The sequence below is a fragment of the Pituophis catenifer genome, unplaced genomic scaffold (assembly GCF_029215685.1).
Source record: "Pituophis catenifer annectens isolate HBS135680 unplaced genomic scaffold, rPitCat1.0.hap2 SCAF_12, whole genome shotgun sequence".
NCBI lineage: Eukaryota > Metazoa > Chordata > Lepidosauria > Squamata > Colubridae > Pituophis > Pituophis catenifer.
In genome coordinates, this window is record NW_027256892.1 from 13,375,450 (window position 1) to 13,394,999 (window position 19,550).

The following is a 19,550-nucleotide window of genomic DNA, read 5'->3' on the forward strand; positions in this document are numbered from 1 at the left end:
CAAAAGCAAGTAAAATGGAAGTGGCCTGGGGTTGCAGTTTTTGTAATGCTAAGCCCAAAAAGACAGTGTATACATAATACATTATAACCAAAAGCGATACATACGGTAGGAAAATATGGGAATCAAAAAGATACTAGAAATAAGTCTGTAGAGTGTCTCTAGATTCTTTTACTGAGTTATTTCCAATTCTCAGTGTATGTGCATACCACATACACCCAAATCAACTGATATTTTAAAAGTCTTAGCAGGATACGGGGATTGTGCCTCATTGGCACTTATACAATACAAAAGTATAATTATACTTTAAAATTACTTTTTTGATGGGGCATTTAACAGACAAAAAAATGTTTATAAAGACTTGCCACTGAGTAGCAAATCTGTTTGCCTCTTAAAATATCTTCCCAGAATAGATTCTATTCTTCAACAAGGCACACAGTCCAGCAGGGCCCAAATGCTAAAGGAAATTGTGTTCCCTTAGTTTAGGGTTGTGCTTCCCAAATCCTTCATTATCCAAGACCACTTATCAAAAAGACCTTTTTACCCAATGTAAGTAAAACATGTTAAGCCAATTTAAATGTCCCAGTTGTAATTGGGTAATGGTTTTTTTGTGGTGTTACCTATAGAAAAAACACTTTCACTCAATTTTGGGTTAACCTAGGTTTAAGGAATGCGATAACCAGAAAAATCCAGTGAAAGTAAAATAAGATTGGCTTGTTGTAACTGGCAACTGAAAGGATAAAAGAAAGCAACAGTAATGATTCAGTGATGCATTAAAACCATCCATTTGAGAATATGTAAGACATTTTGTGTAGGCTGTTTATCTGTAATCTTTACAATGCCTTTACAATAAGAGCTGTGGTGGCGCAGTGGTTAGAATGCAATACTGCAGGCTACTTCTGCTGACTGCCAGCTGCCTGCAATTTGGCAGTTTGAATCTCACCAGGCTCAAGGCTGACTCAGCCTTCCATCCTTTTGAGGTCAGTAAAATGAGGACCCAGATTGTTGGGGGGGGGAAATATGCTGACTCTGTAAACCTCTTAGAGAGGGCTGTGAAGCTCGGTGAAGCGGTATATAAGTCTAAGTGCTCTTGCCTATACTTCCAGCTTTAGGGAAGTGTGCTTAATCTTTGTCCTTTCCAGCTGCCATTCAGAATTGATAACACTGGGGTAGACAGCAGATCAGTAGTCAGAAAGCAGCTTCGTGTTCTATTGCAGTTGCGAGAGAAAGTTGAGGTTGACTTTCCTAAGACCGTCCTGTAAGCTCATGGCAGAAGTGAGATGTGAACCAAGAACTCCCCAATTCATAGTTCCATCAATTATTGCATACCCCAATCCTAAGGACCCTCTAATATCTCTGTTCCAGTTATATGAATGTGATATAACACATTTACACAAACACAAACACATTTAATTCTGTTTGGCTGAGCATCAGGTATATGTTGACTCTCAAATACTGAAAAAAATGTGCCCAGCTAACTCTTATTCCAGATATAGCAGCTCATATAAACTGTATGAATCCTTCCAAATCTCCCAACTTCATCTGAAACCAGCATACAAGCTCTGGGAGATCTGTGACCATTCCTCAGTTCTATTTTCAGCTGCCAGGCAGGAAGATTTCCCCTGAAAGGCTACAAGCTTCCAGAGAAGCGTATGTTGTGATTCCACAGCTGAGAACATCTGGTTCCAGGTGTTTCCCTTTCACGGGATCCTCCCATGGCTTTATAAAGTCAGGAGAATGAGTCCCATTAACAAACTAGCATAGCTAATCAGTCTTAGTTTCTTTTTGTTCCGATTTTGGAAATTCTAGCTTTAGCCGTTTTAAGGAGAGCTTGAAGAAGACGGGTGGCTTGCAAAATAAGTGGATTTTCTGCTCCTCATTGCCATTTATCAGAGGCAGGGTGAGCTCGCAGGCATGTAGGTGGAGAGGGAGGTAACGGGCTTTGACTTGTTCCAAACCCAGTTTCTTCAGTGTACCTAGAGAGAGTTTCTATATGTGCATAAAAAAGAAAAGAAACAATGACCCACTTGCATTTCTAATTATGCTGAGTCCAACAAAATATTATTTGACAATCCTAACTACTGTGAAGCCCATTTCACCCTACCATCTTCTTGGATTTTAGTTCATGGCCATATCCGCCCAGGTTCTTCTTAATACCCCTCTTACCATGGGTGAAATGCTCCCGGTTTGGACCGGATCGCCTGATCTAGTAGCAATGGCCACAGGTAGTTCGGAGAACCAATAGAAAAAATCCCCGCGCCCCTCCCCCATGCCCAGCTGAACCGCGCGATCATCAGAGGCTTTTTTTTTATTTTTAAAAGCATTTTTTTCTACAACCTCTTTGGCCAAAAAAATGCTTTCAAAAGTAAAAAAAAAAAAAGCCTCTGATGATTGCGTGGCTCAGCTGGGATTGTCAGAGTCTTTTAAAAGCATTTTTTTTCTCTACAACCTCTCCGACCAAATAGATTGTAGAAAAAGAAATGCCTTAAAAAGCCTCTGAGATCCCAGCTGAGTTGCCTGATTGGCAGAGGCTTTTAAAAGCATTTTTTCTGCAACCTCTTAAGGTTGTAGAAAAAATGCTTTTAAAAGTAAAAAAAAAAAAAAAAAAAGTTGGCCACGCCCACCCGGTCACATTACCCCACCACCACCAAGCCACACCCATAGAACCAGTAGTAACAAATTTTACATTTCACCACTGCCTCTTACCTGTGGTGCTAGCTTGCTCCAGTGGGAATACTTGTGATCCCCAAGGATTGGGCAACCTAAGCCATAAGCCAAGTGGACTCTGAGTTGATGCTTCACTCCTGCATAATGAACAACATATGGAGAAAAATAAGAAACATAACCATTAAATATATTTGGTTGGTTTTGATCAGGTTACATAAAATGACTTTCATATGCAATTTATCCTGAGGGAAAATTTAAGCTTTGTTTGATTCAAACTTCATATCCAAATTTTAGCAGAAAAAAAAGCAGAAAGGGATATCACTAGTTTAATAGTACAATGTCTTTCCTTGAGGGACATGCCAAGTATAGAGATATTTCTCTTCCACAAAGCAGTTTTGCCTATTAGCTTTGACCGTAAGTGTTATATTATACTAGGATAACAGTCTTTATATTTTTTTATTCTATTGTTCTTCTCAATTCTTTAATGCTTTTTCAATATCTACCATTTTATTCATTGTTGTAATGATGCAAATCCTTGGTTATTGCATACATCAAAAAATAATTAAGGCTTCAATCCAATAGCATTTCATTTAGATTCAGTGGGAAAAAACCAAGAAGATTTTAAAAAGGTCAGATTCTCAAGATGTTTGAGGTTTATGGGTATTGATTTGATGTTTCTTAACACCAATTATTAGAGAACAGGATAGGCAATGGGAAGCATCAAAGAAAGGGGCATGTAATTGCTTACCTGTGATTGGTTCCAATTCAATGAGAGAACAAGTGGACCAGTTGTTTAGCACATGATACCGGGTCACTGCTAAGTGAGCATCTTTGTTGCGGCGCACTTTGCGCAACTTTTTGTCTTCTAAAGATACACGATAATTTGGTGCAAGTGTCATCTAAGCCAAAAATGTACATGATTCAAAATCAATTCTTCGTAACATCCAAAAAGCCAATAAGACAACAGTTGAGAAGATTAATAGGTTACATAGAATGCAGAAAACTGTTGAATTGTTCCACTGGTAATCTAGAACATCCAAACTTACATTATTTTGGTATGGCAGCTAGAGAGGAACAGGCAACATAAGATCTGTTGGCCTTTTAGAGGCCAACACTTGCTCTCAATTTCAAGTGGGCCCATCAATTATACATAAATATTATATGTATAACAGGAAAGCCAGTTTGGTGCAGTGCTGAAGGTATCAGGCTAGAAACTAGGAGACTGAGAGTTCTATTCCTACTTTAGGTGTGAAGCCAAATGAGGGATCTTGGATCAGTCATCGCTCAGCCCTAGGATGAAGGCCATGGCAAACCACTTTTGAAAATGTTATCTAGAAGACTGCAAGGACATGTCAAGCTAGTTGCTAAGAATCAAGATTGGTTTGAAGGCACTAACCCTCCTCAAATAAAGCACCCCACAACTTAGTGCAATAGTGATACTTAGGGTACAAGTTGTTCAGCATTTTTTTCAGGAACTGGTATCCATGTTGGTGAAGATGCTGATGAGTTCCCTGAATCGAGGGTGCTAATCCTAAATCTGCCTAAATGCTTTCCAGTAAGCAATAACTAAAACAGAGGTTTCCAAGTGGCCACAATTGGCAAGTCCCTGCTGCCAGGTATACTTACTTTGAAATGTGATTGGTGGCTCTCCACTTCTTTCTCCATAATGGGAATGTCTACCAGTCCCTCTTCCGGCTCTGGATTTCCAATACAAATTGCCCTATGAAAACAAAAGGGAAGGATTTCAGTTCTCTCCAATCAACACTCTCTGCATGAAGACCAAGAGCTTCTGGGTTCTCCTTATACTATAATTTATACTACAGAAATGCAGTCCTTAGTAAATTCTTCTGAAAGTCAATATTATCAAGTCACAATAACAACTTACTCATTTGTAAGATTTCTCCTACCAGTATTTCTTTTCCACCTGACGGGTTTTGAACATCTCTTGGACCCGGTGTGCAATCATCTCATCTTTTGCTAAGACCATCACTCCAGTAGTTTCTTTGTCCAGCCGGTGACATAAATGCAGAGGTTCAGCTTTCATGCCATCTAACATCTTGGACAGTATTGGCAGCGCATCTGTAATGCATGTCTTCACCCCAGGGCCACCTGAGAAGCAGGAATAATTTAGGTTCACCTATAATGCAAAGGCATAAACCCCAGCTTAGAAATAATTGTTAGGTTCATTTATTCCACTAAGCTAAACCAAACTATTTTACACTTAACACAAATCACATAATTTCCAAAGCTATGTTTTTTTATTTATGCTACAGCATTTTCAAATTTGCACATCAAACTCAAGTTGGACCAATTTCAGGGAAAAAAAATACTTTCATGTTAAACTACTTGGAAAACACGTATCAATGTAATCTGAGTGTTGGGCGGTCATTTTGCTGCCACTCCAATATCTTCAAAACAATATTATCAAAACATAGATGCTCAGACAGATGATGACGCTCAGGTTATTTCTATTGCTTTTAATAGCAGTCTACGCAGTGTACAAAAAGAAGAAAAAAACCTGGCAGTGTTTGCTTAAAGAATCCACAATAGAAAGCATCTGCCCATATATCGCTAGGAAGTCTCAAGCTACATTCTGAAGCAAAATAAGACCTAGTTCCACAGAATGAATTCCTATACAGCCTCAGTAACAGATACAAAATCATTTGACTTCTCAGCAGGACATTTATTACCCAACTAGTCTAATACATTTTTATCAACACTGCTAGAAAATCAGCATTATGCTACACTTACCATGGACAGGAAGTCCATAAGGCTTGTTTATTACTACAATATCTTTGTTCGAATAGAGGATTCCCTTTTTGAGAACCTTGGCTAGGACATTAGGATGGAGCTGTTGGAAGCATCGGGTCTGCTGAACATATTCTTGGACTCGTCTCAATACTCGGTCTTTTGGAACCTTTGAATAGTCAATAAAGAACAAGTCAGGTAGTTAGTCTCTTTATCACTCAGCTTTGGTGGCAACAGCATACAACAAAGCAGAAACACATAAAAGACAAGGTGCCAAACAAGGTGCTACACAGAAAATATGTATGTTGGAGGGATTTTTGTTTTTTTGGGAAGGGTGAAAATTGATGTGAAGGTGCTATAGGACAAAACGATAGGATGGTTTAAGAGGGGGGAGAGAGACAGCAGTTCTTCCATCTCATTTGTTAAAAAGTCTGCTTTTCCAAGGTTGGAGAATCCACTAATTGTTATTCAAAGATAGATTCAAATAAATCTGATGGAGCAATACTGAACAGCTAAAGAGAATTTATACTCTAGCTATGCTTCTTTTGAAAATTACTGCAGCTTGTTTTGATGCAAACATTTTTAAGTCCAGGGTAGCCTAAACTATAAATATTCCTATAAATATAAAATATGAATGATTTTATCGGTTACCTTTACAAGGTTAACAGGATGGCGGGCAAAGGATAGTCACATCTATGTGTCTGTACGTGGGTCTATGCATAATGGTTATCTTTTGAGAACTGAATGCAACGAAATTTCCTTTTAATGTATGCTGATTAGTGTACATTTAAATCAGAGGTCTTCAAACTTGGCAGGTTTAAGACTTATGGACTTCAACAATGTCCACAGCATATAAGGAAAATCAATATAAAATATTTTATAGCTGGCATATGCCACCGGATAAGTTAGCAAAAATGTTTAAAGATAAATCAGCTAACTGCTGGAAATGTCATCAAACACCAGGATCTTATTATCATATGTGGTGGACTTGTCCCGAAGCCAAAAATTACTGGTATAAGATTAAAATCTGGCTGGAAGAAATTATACAGCAACGTATTGAATTTAAACCAGAGTTGTTCCTATTGGGTATCTTTCCAGAAAAAATTAGTAAGGAAAATGTATATTTGATTATACATGTAACAACTGCTGCAAGAATTGTGTATGCACAAAATTGGAAATCAGAGAAAACACCTATGGAAGAAGAAGTAATAAAAAAATTTTTAGACTGTGCAGAAATGAATAGATTTAACTTTGATGATTAAAGATAAGGAGAAATCAGAATATTTTAAAACATGGAATTATTTTTATTGTTGGTTGGAAAAGAGACATAAATGACTGATACTATAACTGTGCATAAATGATGATTATAATATTGATTTAGAAATGAAATGTTAGAATGGTTTGGATGAATATGAAGATAGAAGAAACTTATGGAAGATGGAGAAGAAGCCTAAAAGATAACACCGAGACATCACAGGGAAGGGAGGATTGATACATTAAATGTTTGTTTGTCTTAAAAATTAAAAAAAAATTACAAAAAAAAAAAACCTTGTGGACTTCAATTCCCAGAATTCTCCAACCAGCATAGCATCTCGGCAAATCCTTCTAGGATTTTGCACATCACAAAACTTCCACTGCAGCATCGCATATAATTTTCAGCGTTCCAGCCACCAATGCACGCTGGGAAATGTAGTTTCTCCGTGGTGCATGCCGGGAAAATCCACCCCCCCCATAACCCCCCCTCATGATTCCCAGTCAAAGCTACAGATTCACCTCCGGGACCGCTTTTGGCTTCTTCTGTTCCCGCAGCTTCTCCGCCATCTGCTCGGCGGTCACCGAAGTGGCCGCGGCTGGACTGTGGGCAAAACTCCGAACAGCCGCTCGTAGAAAAGAGCAAGGAACGTTTTGGGCGGCCATTTTCCTTCCTGCCCGGATGACATCAGAAAGGGGTGGGTTCAACTCTTCCACGACCCGCCTCTTTCTCTCGCGGGCTCGCCTCGCGCCTTGCCCGAAGAAGGCCCACCAATCGCGGCGTTCGGGAGAAGAGCCCTCTCCTTCCAATGAGACGTCGGTGCGACGCTTTATGCCGTCTCTCTCGCTCTCTCTCCGTCCAATAATCTACCCGGAGGGGCGGAGCAAAGATGGGCAGGCCAATGAGAAAGAAAGGAGCGGAGCCCTTGCAGCCAATAGCAACGTGCCGGCGGGCGAGGTGGGTCTTGTTTTCTTTGGGTTTCAAGAACGACAGTTGAGGAGCGGCTTTAACGGTTTGTCTGGCAACCGGGAAGGCGGCGCGGGCGCGGCGGTGGCCAGGTACTCGCGGAGGGGGAGCGTCGCGAGGCTCAGCACGCTCGGGAGGGAAGGCTGGTGGATTCGGAGCCGGTTAGAAGAAGGGGAAGCGAGGAAAGCACGAGGCTGAGGAGAAAAATCCCACTTTCTGAGGAGTTTAGCCCTTGCTCTCAAGCCTCGCTTTTCAAGTGGTGGACTTCAACCCTCAGCATGCTGATTGGGGGGGGGGGGGCAATTCTGGGAGTTGAAGTCCTCACAGAGTTTCCGAGGTTGAGAAACGTTGCTTTAAAAAAAAACTCCTTCTGTGAATGGGAAAGTTACAAACTCGCACCTCAAACCCAATTCGGATAGGAGTTTCCTTCGCTGGCTCCGGATTAATATAAAGCGGAGAACGGTTTCTGACATACCTGAATTCTCTATGTTCCTTATGTGATCTATGTGAATAAGTAATCCGACCCCTACAGTAAACCAGGAGTCTCTTGGTTACACGATAAATGGCAGAAACTGGGACAGGAATTATAAATTAACGATGTCAACTGCATATAAAGAGAATTTATATAAGATGTTTTATCGATGGCATCTTCTACCGGCGAGGTTGGCCGGTGGAAGATGTTTAAAGACAAATCACCTAAATGTTGGAAGTGCCACCAGATACCTGTATCTTATGAGGTGGATATGTGGAGAAGCAAAGAAGTATTGGACAAAAATAAAGATGTGGTTGGAAAAGATGATAAAACAACGTATTGAGTTTAAAGCAGAAATATTTTTGTTGGGGATCTTGTCTGAAACTTATAACAAAGAAAATATATATGTAATTATTCATGCATTAACAGCAGCTAGAATTGTATTTGCACAATATTGGAAAAGTGAAGAGATTCCTACTGAAGAGAAGGTTATTAGGAAAATATTAGAATGTGCAGAAATGAATAGACTAATGCTAGCAATTAAAGAGAAAAGAACAAACTGATTATATGATATGGGAAGTATTTTACCAATGGTTAGAGGGAAAAAAAGGAGATTGGAAATAAAGGAAGAAGACAATAAGAATAGAAAATATATTATTTATTTATTTATTTATTATATTTCTATACCGCCTTTCTCCCGTAAGATTCAAGGCGGTGTACAGTCAAGAAAAATATAGACACACAAACATCATAAAATTGCTAATTAAAATTATTACTTAGTTTGGTCAATTAAATAAAACCCAGAATTAGATAACATTTAAAAAAAATCAAATTTAAATTTAAAATATTAAAACAGCGATAAGAATAAAATGGCAATTGATATGAGTGTGATGAGAATAACTATGCTTAATGTTATTGTATTTGTACTAGAAGATATGTTATGGAAATGAAGAATTGTTTAATGTATATAATTTGTGGAAGGATGTTGCACAGAAATATTTGTACTCAAACGACACACTGCTTAAGGAGAGATGGATTGTTTATGTATGATTTTAATGAAAAATAAATAAATAAACTTATTAAAAAAAGTAAACCAGGGGTCTCCAACCTTGGCAACTTTAAGCCTGGAGGACTTTTAACTCCCAGGAATTCTGAGAGTCCCCCAGGCTTAAAGTTGCCAAGGTTGGAGACCCCTGCAATAAAGGGTGTGACCACGAAATAATTTTATTCTAAGCGATAGCTTGATAGAGGTGGATCAGAGAAATGGACCGAAATAGATTCAGTGAGGGCTAGAATTTTCAACGCACAACATTTTTGCTAAAAATATTAGCAAAACCTGTGTCCTGTATCCTTTTCTCCATTTGTTACTACCCACACTTAGTGCAGGTTTTAATATTTATTATGTTGATTCTTTCCCAGGTAAATTCATGAACATTTTGAAGCAATATTACTTGCTAGAAGATATTACAGGTATGAGAGCCCTTTTTCATTCTTGTAAAAAAAATGACATCAGTTTTGTGTTATGAAGAGGTTGATTGCTGTATCCAGTTAGGGGTATAGTTACTACATTTGAAGACTGCATAATTTCCCTATTTATTTAACTAATTCTATCCTGTATTCATAGACACACTAAATCATGGCTTACTTTGATTTATTAAATAACCCATCAACTTGCTCGGGTAAAAATGTATGCTAAATTATGGTACACATTGTCTAGTTTAGACATTATGCTAAGCCACAAAACCAGAAGCCACTTTTGGCTTAGTGAGTGTTTTAGCCAAACTAATGGTGTAGGGGTGTACTGCATGCCCCATCCCTGTGGTTTATTTTTAACTAATTTTGTACAATCTCAAAAGAAAATTTTTGCAGTCTATTATTGTATAGCCATGGAAACTGGTTTCAGGTGCGATAAGCACCATGTTGAGCATGCACTAATTTGTATGCCATAATTTGCAATCCACAATGCCTGAATTCACTTGTTATACTAAGAAGAAACCATATCCTGACTTAGCAAAATGTATGAACTCAGTTTATGATTTGAGAGTTTAATAGATGCAGGCTTTTTATGTCTTTGACCACTGATTGTTGTACATCTAAACAGATGAATATTTTAATATTTCATATGGCATTCTGTAAGGCTGAGACAACCAGGTGATCTACTAAATCTCCCACTAGACTTGTCTGGGTTACATCATGCTTTCCATAAAGTGTATATAGTGATTTCTAGGGAAGGTATCCTCAGTATCCAGAGTTTCCACACTGTTTATTTTTTTTCTTTTGTTTAATGATCTCCGATTCTTGGAGATGTTTGGACAAAGCCTGCTATTTTCTTGGCAAGGTTTTTCAGAAATAGTTTGCCATTCTGTCCTTCCTAGGACTGAGATAAAAAGACTTACCCAGCTGGCTTTGTGCCCAAGAAAGAACTAGAACTCATAATCTGATTTCTAACCTGATACCTTACCCTCTATGCCAGACTGATTCTCATGAATGTACCAAATGTTTAAAGTAGTTCAAAAAAGTTAGTTTTTAAAAAATATGAGAAAAATATAAAGGACTGAGAAATTTGCATAATTAGCGAAGGTATTTTCTGGAGAAAACTAAACTATTAAAATACAATTCCCTTGGAAGCTGTACCTACTTGTCTAGCTTCCCCCATATTCCCTGAATTACTGCTTTGGCAACTATAATTGTTATAATCATTATTTACAATTGTTTAAGTATTAGATACTTTCCATATGCAGTTATAAACAAAAAACACAGAACCAATATTAGTATCTGCTTCAGGTTTTTTAAAAATAATTAGATATCTGCCCATCACAGTTATATAATGAAATGTTTTATTTTTTGAAGGTTAAAGGGAATGTGTGTAAGTCTATATGTAATCCAACTATTTACCATTGTAACTTTAGATGTCTGTAATAGATAATTTCAAGATAATTTGTTTAGAGATAGCAAGATAGCGTCAAGAAACTTCAATCTGTACTAATACATATCCTTTTTGCAGCTTGTTCTGGAATTTCCTTGTCCAATTGAATAGAATCCACTGGGCTGCTTTTAATTTCCATTTGATCATCCAATTCCCTTTCAGGATGTTTTGTTTTTTCCAAATTTGGTTGTTCAATGCGTCCTCTGCGCACAAAATGACTGATACGAGATTCTAGATCTTCACATTTGGGCCGATCCATTAACGGTTTGTAATTGCGGGCTTTCACTCCCTCAATTAAAGCACTAATCTGGTTGTGGACTGGTGGTGTTACCTCTCTCCAGAGTATTGTTGTGCTGTTGCTTGAAGCTGTAATCAACAATTAGTCATCAGAACAAAAAAATATATATCAGCATTTAATTTACTAATTGCTTCTGCCCTTTGAAGTATTCTAAATATATTGGAACTTGTTAGAACCTCTCTACCCAACAATATAGTTTTAACGTATTGCTGGATATACCGTGTTTCCCCGAAAATAAGACACTCTTACATTTTTTGAACCCCGAAATAAGCGCTTGGCCTTATTTTCGGGAAGGTCTTATTATTTTGGGGTGTGTGGAGCAAGACGGGGCTCCTCTTGCCATCTTACCTGATTTCCAGCTCTGTCTCCCTAACCAGAGGAAATGGCGGGGACTGTCTGCGCATGCATTTAAATATTTTCAGGGAGGACTTATTTTTGGAGAGAGCTTATTTTTTTGGGGGGGGGAGTATTTTAGCGCATGCGCTCAAAAGCCCGCTTGGGCTTATTATCCAAGGACGATTTATTTTCAGGGAAACATGGTAGTAAACAAATAATATATTTTGTTTAACATATGTTAAACAAAAGGAAATTGTTCTTCAAAAACAAAATGTTCATTAAATATGAAGTGAGTTATGACTACACCACAGTGTACCAAGGAGATAAAATATCTTACCATCCACATATTGACAGCGGCACGCATAGTGTACGCTCAGAATTGGAAATCCGAGATAATACCAACAGAAGAAAAAATAATAACAAAAATAAATGAATGTGCAGAGATGGATAGGCTCACAAAAGAGCTCCAAGATAAAGAGAACACTGACTTTTATTTAGTTTGGCAAAAATGGTACACATGGTTAGAAGGAAGGATAGGGCCAACAATATAGGACACTAGGAGAACATAACTCAAGAATCGCAGAAATAGATACATGAGATGAGCCGTAGGATTGTATAAATAAATGGTTAATATGATTGTAGAAAGATACTGCTGAACTTCTATGAATGTATTAAGGTATGAGCAAGTAAATTTGTAAATAGTATGATTAAGGAAAATTGTTTAAATGGACATTAATCACCGATGCGAAGATTTTCTAGAAGTTAGTCGATGGACTTTTCGTTAATGTATAAGTGTTTACATGTATTTGTGTTTTACGTTTGTTTGTTAATAAAATTTAAAAAAAAAAATGAAGTGAGTTGTATGCATGTATAAAATGACAAAATTGAATTTTACAGATAGACCGAAGTATACAGTATACCAGCAGTCTACCACATGGTAAATTGAACATTCGTTTAAATACAGTTTTTAAAAATATCATTCTTCCTACCTGGCTCTGTAGGTATCTTTGCAAAATCCAGGCCCCATAACATGCTGTAGAGCATCTGAGTTTTAATAGCATGGTTCGTCCAAAGCTGCTGAAAGCGTGTAACATTAAATTCCTGGACTTGATGATCATAGATCCACTGGATGTTTTCAAACTCACAATCATATAAAACTAGAGGAAATTCCACTGCCATGCTGCAAGGTAATCAACTTAAATTAGTACAAATCAGGTAATTCCAACAGAGTGCACACTGAAAATGTTATAGCTCTTGACAACAGATCAAAATGATAAAACATAATTTTAACAAGGCAAGCTGAAATATAGAGAGCCATTGCCAATACAGTAAGATTGTGCATGCTTTCAGGAATTCCTACCTGTACTGTGGTTTCCTAGGATTAGTTTCTATATCAAACAGTTCATCAATAATGTCTGGCTTCTCCATCCTTTGTCCAATCAGAAAGAGAATGGCCATCATGCAGCGGACTTGGTGATAAAGGAATGCTTGGCCTGTTACTTCAAATGCATATATTTGGAATTGGTTTAGTTCTTCTACTTTCCTTTCTTGATCTGCAAGCTTCACTTCTGCAGTCAGGATTGTCCTCTGAAAGTTGATCACACCGTTGGCTACGTCCATTTTGCAGAAATTACGAAAATCATGGGTCCCTATGAATCTTTGAGCTGCTGTATTCATAAGAGTGACATCCAGATCAGCACGGGGAAAGAAATAGTGATAGGTCCTCTTCAGGCAACTAAATCTAGCACTGAAGCTAGGAACTACAGGGGCCCATGCCAATACTCTTATGTCAGGAGGGAGTATCTGATTCAAAATATGGGTGTAGCGGATCTCCTCTGAAATATGACTTTTATCTTCTGTGTAAACAACCCCAGATTTATTTTCTGAAAGGTTTGACCGGAGATCCAAAGAGATCACCTGAAAATTGCAAAAAAGTTGTGATTCTAGAATTAGGTGCATATTTCTTTTCTGTTGAACTATCATTAACAATTTTCCTGTTAGTCTAGCTAACTAGCTGTGGTATAATTTTTTGATATACTGATGTTTTCATAATTTTCCTGTTTATTTATAATGTATTCCTAAGTGACTCTTGTGCCAATAAAATATAACCAGAAAAAAAATACTACTATCATTGAGATTGTAATAGAATGAATTTTGATTTAGTGGAGCTTCATACAACAGATTCTGCATGCAGTGCAGTGAACTACATTTCCATGACAGTTTATGTCATTTACAGAATGATGTTAGGCACGTAATACATTTTGGTCTAAATGACATTACTGTAATTGAAACGACACCATTTCACAAACAATGTAGTGCTTTTGCATTTAACAATTATGTATAACAAAATTTCCCCACAATCCACTAAAGCATTTCACTGCATAAAAATTTTGAAGTAGTTTTTCCTGGGAACTCTGGATCTCAATTGCTTTGATTAAAAAAAAAATGTTGCTTGTAATAATAGATATTTTCTAAAGAGCTAAATCTTTTTTGCAGAAATAGAAATCAGTAGTTCTTGTTCTTATGTTCAGAGTTTTCTAACAGTTCAGTCATCATGCTGTATAGCAAAATTACTGAGTTCTAACTTATTGTGCAGTTGACTAAATATCAGCTTATAGGATGGTTAATAGCCCAAATCTAACAAAGCACTTTAAATTATATGGGTTGTAGGAATGATGGCAAAAAATCAGAATTCTGAAAGTACTTTTTATTGTCTAAAAATGTTATTAACAGTTGTAAATTTTTATCAGGTGAATATGATCAAGTGAACTGCACCTCAGAAAAGCTTATGCCTTAATATTTATTAGTTGGAAAAAATGCTATCAGACTCTTATATTACAGAAGAGATTGTTAATGAAATTCACTAAGCATTTTTGCACAATCAACTAATATAGCCTTTTAAACAGTTTGGGGGGGCATTATTAGTTGCAATAACACATGTTGTGTCACCCCATCCTCATTTTAGTGTAAATTAAATATTAGACTTACTTGTCCAAATGCACTGACTCCCTTGTCTGTGCGTCCACAGCGATGATAGTTAGAAGTCTGTCTGTTGACCACCAACCGAGTTTTTCCTAGAGCTTCAAACAGTTTCTCTTCTATTGTATTGTTGGTGTTCGCCTGGCTGGCAAAGCCCTGATATTCCCACCCCAGGTAGGCGATCTTGAGTGCTACATGCCTCTGGCCATACGCACTGAAATTGAATGGCCGCTGTGGCCGTTTCTTCCCTTTTCCTGATGCTGGGAAACCATTCCCCTCACCTGGGCTTTTTCTGTTTTCCAAGAGCCTGTCTTCTAGCCTTTGCACTGTCTCTTCCAGCTCCTGGATTCTCTTCAGTAGCCTTTCTGTTTCTTCTGTGCCTTTGGCCATTGGTAGAATGCTATTTTAAAAAAAAAAGAATTTGACAATATGAAAATGCAATAGTAGTGGAAAAGGATCTTTCTGCGAATAACCAAACAAATGCAATCTGTATTTGCTACTAGAAGCTATTCAGCTGAAAAAAATTAACTAACTTACTTGCCAACTGTTTCTGCAGAGAAAACTTGTTGGGATTTTATGAATTTCATAAAATACTGAGAAATGAATGGCTGTTTTTGTTCACTTACAGAAGAATCTGTTTTAAACCACCTTTATACTTGGATCCTCCATTTCTAAGCTGGCTAAAGAGGAGCAAAAAATACCTTTTCCAGGTATGCATACTAATTTATGACCAAACTAAGCCCTGTTGGCATCCTGATAGTATTGTTTATTCAAAGGCATCCAGAGCACGCCTTCAATTAAGCAATGCCATTTATCGGGACTCCAAAAGCATTCCTTCTACGTCATGGTGTTCTGGAATGAGTCCGAGGGGTTCCGATCCTAATGGCATTCCAGAGAGCCTTAAAGACCTGATCCTTCTCCCAGTCATGGGCTAGACTGGTGGGTATATGATATGTTTATCTTCTTGGCTAGTTCTGCCATCTTCTTGTTGTTGTCTTTTTCCTATATTTGTTATTTATTTTTATATTGTGAATTGCCCAGAGTTGAAGTCAGGAAGTATGAAGTTGAATTAAATAAGATTTTTAAAGCTGTTCTAAGTTGTTAAGGGAGAAGTGGTTAAAAAGAAAAGCAAAACAAAAAAACCCCCACAAATTGATTTCATTGGAAAGTGCATCATTTTGCTGTCATTATTTAGAAAATAGGTAGGTATTGCAAAATCATTTTAAGGGATGAAAGTTATTTTAAAGGAAAGCTGAAGTGCTGATAGTTACTGAGTTGGGATGGGGGGACTTAAAGAGCATTGAGAAATAAATAACAAGTACTATTGTACATTCCTTCTTAGACTTATATATATTCCTTCAGAAATAAACTCCATCCTTGCTCTTTAGTATAATTGCAGCCACTTATCAAGCTGTTGGGAGTTACTACACTCCACTTACTTTTCCAGTCTAGGCACAGGGACGTCTTGCTTTGTGACCCTGAAGTCTGCCCTCCCCACACCTCAAACATCCCCCCCCCCCAAATAATCTCTAGGAGAGGAAGGGATTGGGGCAAATATGCCTTTGCCGAAAAAAATGGGTTTGGGATGTGCAGTAGGTGTGTTTCATTTCTACCTGGTCAGAGGAGCTGGGGAGGGGCAGCCTTTACAATGTGGCACAAAGGATGGAGTTTTCTAAACTAATAAGAAGATCTGATAGAGATGGAGTTGATAAATAAGCATGAGTTGTAAGGTATTTATGACTTAGCAGACAGTACAAACCTAGCTTGGTATCTCTTTTCCAGAATTCATAACTACCCCGACTGAGAGAAGCAATGCAAGCCCTGGTACGACCCAACCGATACAGATGGAACTCTATGAGCAGGGAAGAACGGCTCAAAGAAGCTGCCATGGACTTTATTCGCATGTGTGCAGAACAGGGTGATGGTGATAGCCCGAGACAACTTCAAGTGGCCCCTCAGCTGGACCCCTACCCGAGAGCCTCGGTGGCCTCAGTGGCCAGACCTATGCTTCCTACGATGATCAGGCAAGGTCAGACTGAATCCAGCTTCCAGTCAGACAACCTCGAGAATTCCAGAGTTTCTAAGAAACCTGTGATAAAAAGGAAAGTTCTGAGGCGAACGCCTGACGGAGAAGTGCAGGTGACAGATGAATCTATCATTAGTGAGACAGAATCCAACAATCCAAGTGTCCACCAATCCAGTCCTGAATGTGAGAACTTAAATCAGAGAATGTACCTTCTGAATGCTCAGGAGAAGGAGGAAGAGTGTAATGAGGAGAACCAGCCCCAAAGTTCCCCTGGGTCAGTCTGTTCCTGGAGTCCTTCGGAGGAAAGCCAGAATCAGTGTTCCCGAAAAGAAAGCCAGAGCCTCAGTTCTTCGTCCTTTGAGCAGGACTTCATCCTAACTGGCTACCCCAAGTCTTTCATATTACCAAAGCTGGAGCAGCTCAATCGGAACAGAATGAAGACTGATCGAGTTGCCCGTTACCTGGAACACAAACACGACTGGGAATCCCTGCGGCTTCCAGGAGAAGACCCCAGGAAAGGTGTGCGCTGGAGCATTCGGGAACAGATGCTCTACAAGTCAGAATTGCCTCCTAAGGCTCAGCCTGTTTATATCCCCAACAATTATCTGGTGCCTACAGAGAAGAAGAGATCTGCCCTGCGCTGGGGAATACGCTGTGACTTGGCAAACGGTGTGGTGCCTAAAAACATCTACTCCTCCTAAGAACCTGGAATCTTTAAAATGTCATACACAGAAGAACTTAGTAGATCCCAAAAAGCTAGCTACCTCAATTTTGCAGCTAAGCTATTTCTTTCCAATTCCAAACCCTACCCATTTAATCTTAAATTCTATCTTGGATCTGAATGCCTACTTTCTTGCAAAAGATTTTTTAAAAGCTACTGTTGTCTCAGATCATATTATTTGAATGTAAATATTACCTTATAAAAAGGTAGGCAGAAGATGAATCAAAATCTACTGAAGTAGTCAAGAAAAAGGATCCTTGTTTTTCCCCCCAAGATGTTTTACACACAGTCCCTCTTTGAACTCCTGAACTTTTAAAAAGTTTTAACTTCTGGATGTATAGATTAAATTAAATTTATGAAGTGAAATGATTATTTTATTCTTTCCAAGGGCAAACTTCCTTTCTCCTGCTTTTCATCATGCATTAGAGTTGCTGGTCAGAGCTACAGAAGTAAACTTTTCTCTGGAATGAGGTACTTCCTTGTATATGAAAGTGATGTTTTACAGATACATATCAGAAAGGCAGGATATTTCCTTAACTGATTTTTAGCAATATACTTTCTACACATGAAGGTCTTTATATTATGTAGTTTGCCTACTGAAAAATACAAAGAACCAAGGTGGCTCAGTGGCTAAGACACACTGAGCTTGTCGATCAGAAAGGTCGGCGGTTCGAATCCCTAATACAGGTCTCCATGAGCAGGTGGTTGGACTAGATCAGTGGTCCCCAACCCCCGGTCCGCGGACCGGTGCCGGGCCGTGGAGTACCTGGCACCGGGCCGCGCAGCGGCCGGGGGACATGAACGCTGCAGCGCAAAGGCTCCTGGGCCGTGTGCAAAAGCTCCTGGGCCGTGCGCAAAAGCTCCTGGGCCGTGCGCAAAGGCTCCAGGGAAGAGAGCCCCGCGCAGGTACGCACGTGTGGCCCAAAGCCCCCACCCCTGCGCGCGCTCAGCAGGCCACGGTAAAATTATCAAAGGCTGATTGGTCCGCGGCGATAAAAAGGTTGGGGACCACTGGACTAGATGACCTCCAAGATACCTTCCAACTCTGTTACTGTTAACTTAAGAAATAATAATTGAAACATCTGGGTTTAAGACACTACAAAACAATTTGTAATGGGGATGTTTTACAAACTAGATAAAAGGGGGGAGGTAATTCAGATAATGAAGGGTCCTTGGTACTCTGAGCTTGGTTGTTTTCTTGCAAACGTTTCATTACCCAAACTATAGGTGTCATAATCAGTGCTAAATGATATTGCCTAGCTTTGATAATGAAACGTTTGGAAGCAAAGCTGCCACAGATATTCTCCTTTGTTAATTCACATAACTATTAGCAAACGTGGGTAAACAAAACTGCTCCCTTCTACAAAACGTACATTTTGCAGCGTGTGCCCCTCTGCGTGTATAGAACAACAGCGTACAACAAACTTGCACAAGCCGTACATTTCTTTATAAGACGGCAGGCAGGCCGTTAGCTGCGCTCAGTCGACCTCGCAGATGACAGCCAGCACCCGCCCCCCGCCCAGCCTGGCACTTGAGAGCCCCCGTATGCTGGCGTTTCTTAGAAGTTGCCAAGTTCGAGAAATGTTACAATATGGGGAACGCTCAAGATGTTGGTCGGAGAAGCTGCTTTAAATGAGGTGCCCCCGTCCCCCCAAGAGATCCTCCGGTGCCATCTGTAAGATACCAGGAGCAAAGCGATCCCTCCATCAATTCTGGAAAGGCGTGCGGGGACCCTTCGGCGCCAGAGCCCATTCCTACCTCCGCGGGGTTTCCACGCGCACGTGGGTTGGCAGCAAAGCCTGCCGACCGATATTCCACAGGCAACGTCCATACAGGAAATGACGCATCTTTCCCCTGTCCCGATACAGAGTGGAGGTTTCTGGGAAGTGGAGTCTTTCTGGCCCCTGCGTGGCCTGCCGCAGAACGTCAAGAATTTTACGTACCAGCGTTTCCCTCACCCAGCCTAAAACGGGCGCCCCTCGGCAATCTGTAGGCGGGCGGGGTGGGGCACGTGAGGAGGCCCCGCCCCTCTGTGAGATTACCCTAGCAACAGCGCGGTCGCTCCGCCCCATTCCAGCGGTTATAAAGCTGAGCGGTCGCGCCCTCGAATCAGGCCTCGTTTGTTCCCGCAGCGTTTAGCGAATCTGGTTGCGGCCTAGCCG

General features: G+C 39.5%; 3 protein-coding genes across 6 annotated transcripts; 1 reads left to right on the forward strand and 2 right to left on the reverse strand.

Annotated features, from left to right (window-relative positions):
• Positions 1–26: 26 nt before the first annotated feature.
• RPUSD4 (RNA pseudouridine synthase D4) lies at positions 27–7,338 on the reverse strand. Its single transcript, XM_070952243.1, has 7 exons — positions 7,186–7,338; positions 5,416–5,581; positions 4,572–4,773; positions 4,291–4,384; positions 3,413–3,563; positions 2,704–2,801; positions 27–1,986 (listed from the first exon to the last, which is right to left on the reverse strand). Exons 1-7 carry the CDS (start codon positions 7,327–7,329, stop codon positions 1,762–1,764), a joined length of 1,080 nt encoding a protein of 359 aa, XP_070808344.1. The 5' UTR covers positions 7,330–7,338; the 3' UTR covers positions 27–1,761.
• A 310-nt stretch (positions 7,339–7,648) lies between these two features.
• HYLS1 (HYLS1 centriolar and ciliogenesis associated) lies at positions 7,649–17,754 on the forward strand. 4 transcript variants are annotated; one of them, XM_070952366.1, is made up of 5 exons: positions 7,649–7,722; positions 9,522–9,572; positions 12,560–12,599; positions 15,270–15,351; positions 16,424–17,754. In XM_070952366.1, the coding sequence occupies exon 5, from the start codon at positions 16,454–16,456 to the stop codon at positions 17,366–17,368; it is 915 nt and encodes a 304-aa protein (XP_070808467.1). In that variant the 5' UTR covers positions 7,649–7,722; positions 9,522–9,572; positions 12,560–12,599; positions 15,270–15,351; positions 16,424–16,453; the 3' UTR covers positions 17,369–17,754. The 4 variants fall into 4 exon arrangements, with proteins under 4 accessions (XP_070808467.1, XP_070808466.1, XP_070808465.1 ...); XM_070952365.1 differs by lacking the exon at positions 12,560–12,599; XM_070952364.1 differs by lacking the exons at positions 7,649–7,722; positions 9,522–9,572; positions 12,560–12,599 and adding an exon at positions 12,761–12,849.
• PUS3 (pseudouridine synthase 3) lies at positions 10,923–19,235 on the reverse strand. The gene is made up of 5 exons (XM_070952363.1): positions 19,147–19,235; positions 14,651–15,041; positions 13,023–13,579; positions 12,652–12,842; positions 10,923–11,394 (listed from the first exon to the last, which is right to left on the reverse strand). Exons 1-5 carry the CDS (start codon positions 19,233–19,235, stop codon positions 11,075–11,077), a joined length of 1,548 nt encoding a protein of 515 aa, XP_070808464.1. The 3' UTR covers positions 10,923–11,074.
• Positions 19,236–19,550: the final 315 nt, after the last annotated feature.

Coding starts and splice junctions, on each gene's coding strand:
- PUS3 (XM_070952363.1), bottom strand. CDS start 19,235: ATGCGTCATTTCCTGTATGGACGTTGCCTGTGGAATATCGGTCGGCAG. Junction 15,042..19,146: donor CGCGTGGAAACCCCGCGGAG/GTAGGAATGGGC, acceptor TTTTTAAAATAG/CATTCTACCAATGGCCAAAG. Junction 11,395..12,651: donor AAAGATACCTACAGAGCCAG/GTAGGAAGAATG, acceptor TGTTGATTACAG/CTTCAAGCAACAGCACAACA.
- HYLS1 (XM_070952366.1), top strand. CDS start 16,454: ATGCAAGCCCTGGTACGACCCAACCGATACAGATGGAACTCTATGAGC.
- RPUSD4 (XM_070952243.1), bottom strand. CDS start 7,329: ATGGCCGCCCAAAACGTTCCTTGCTCTTTTCTACGAGCGGCTGTTCGG. Junction 5,582..7,185: donor AGCCAAAAGCGGTCCCGGAG/GTGAATCTGTAG, acceptor GACTATTCAAAG/GTTCCAAAAGACCGAGTATT. Junction 1,987..2,703: donor GGAGCAAGCTAGCACCACAG/GTAAGAGGCAGT, acceptor ATGCACATATAG/AAACTCTCTCTAGGTACACT.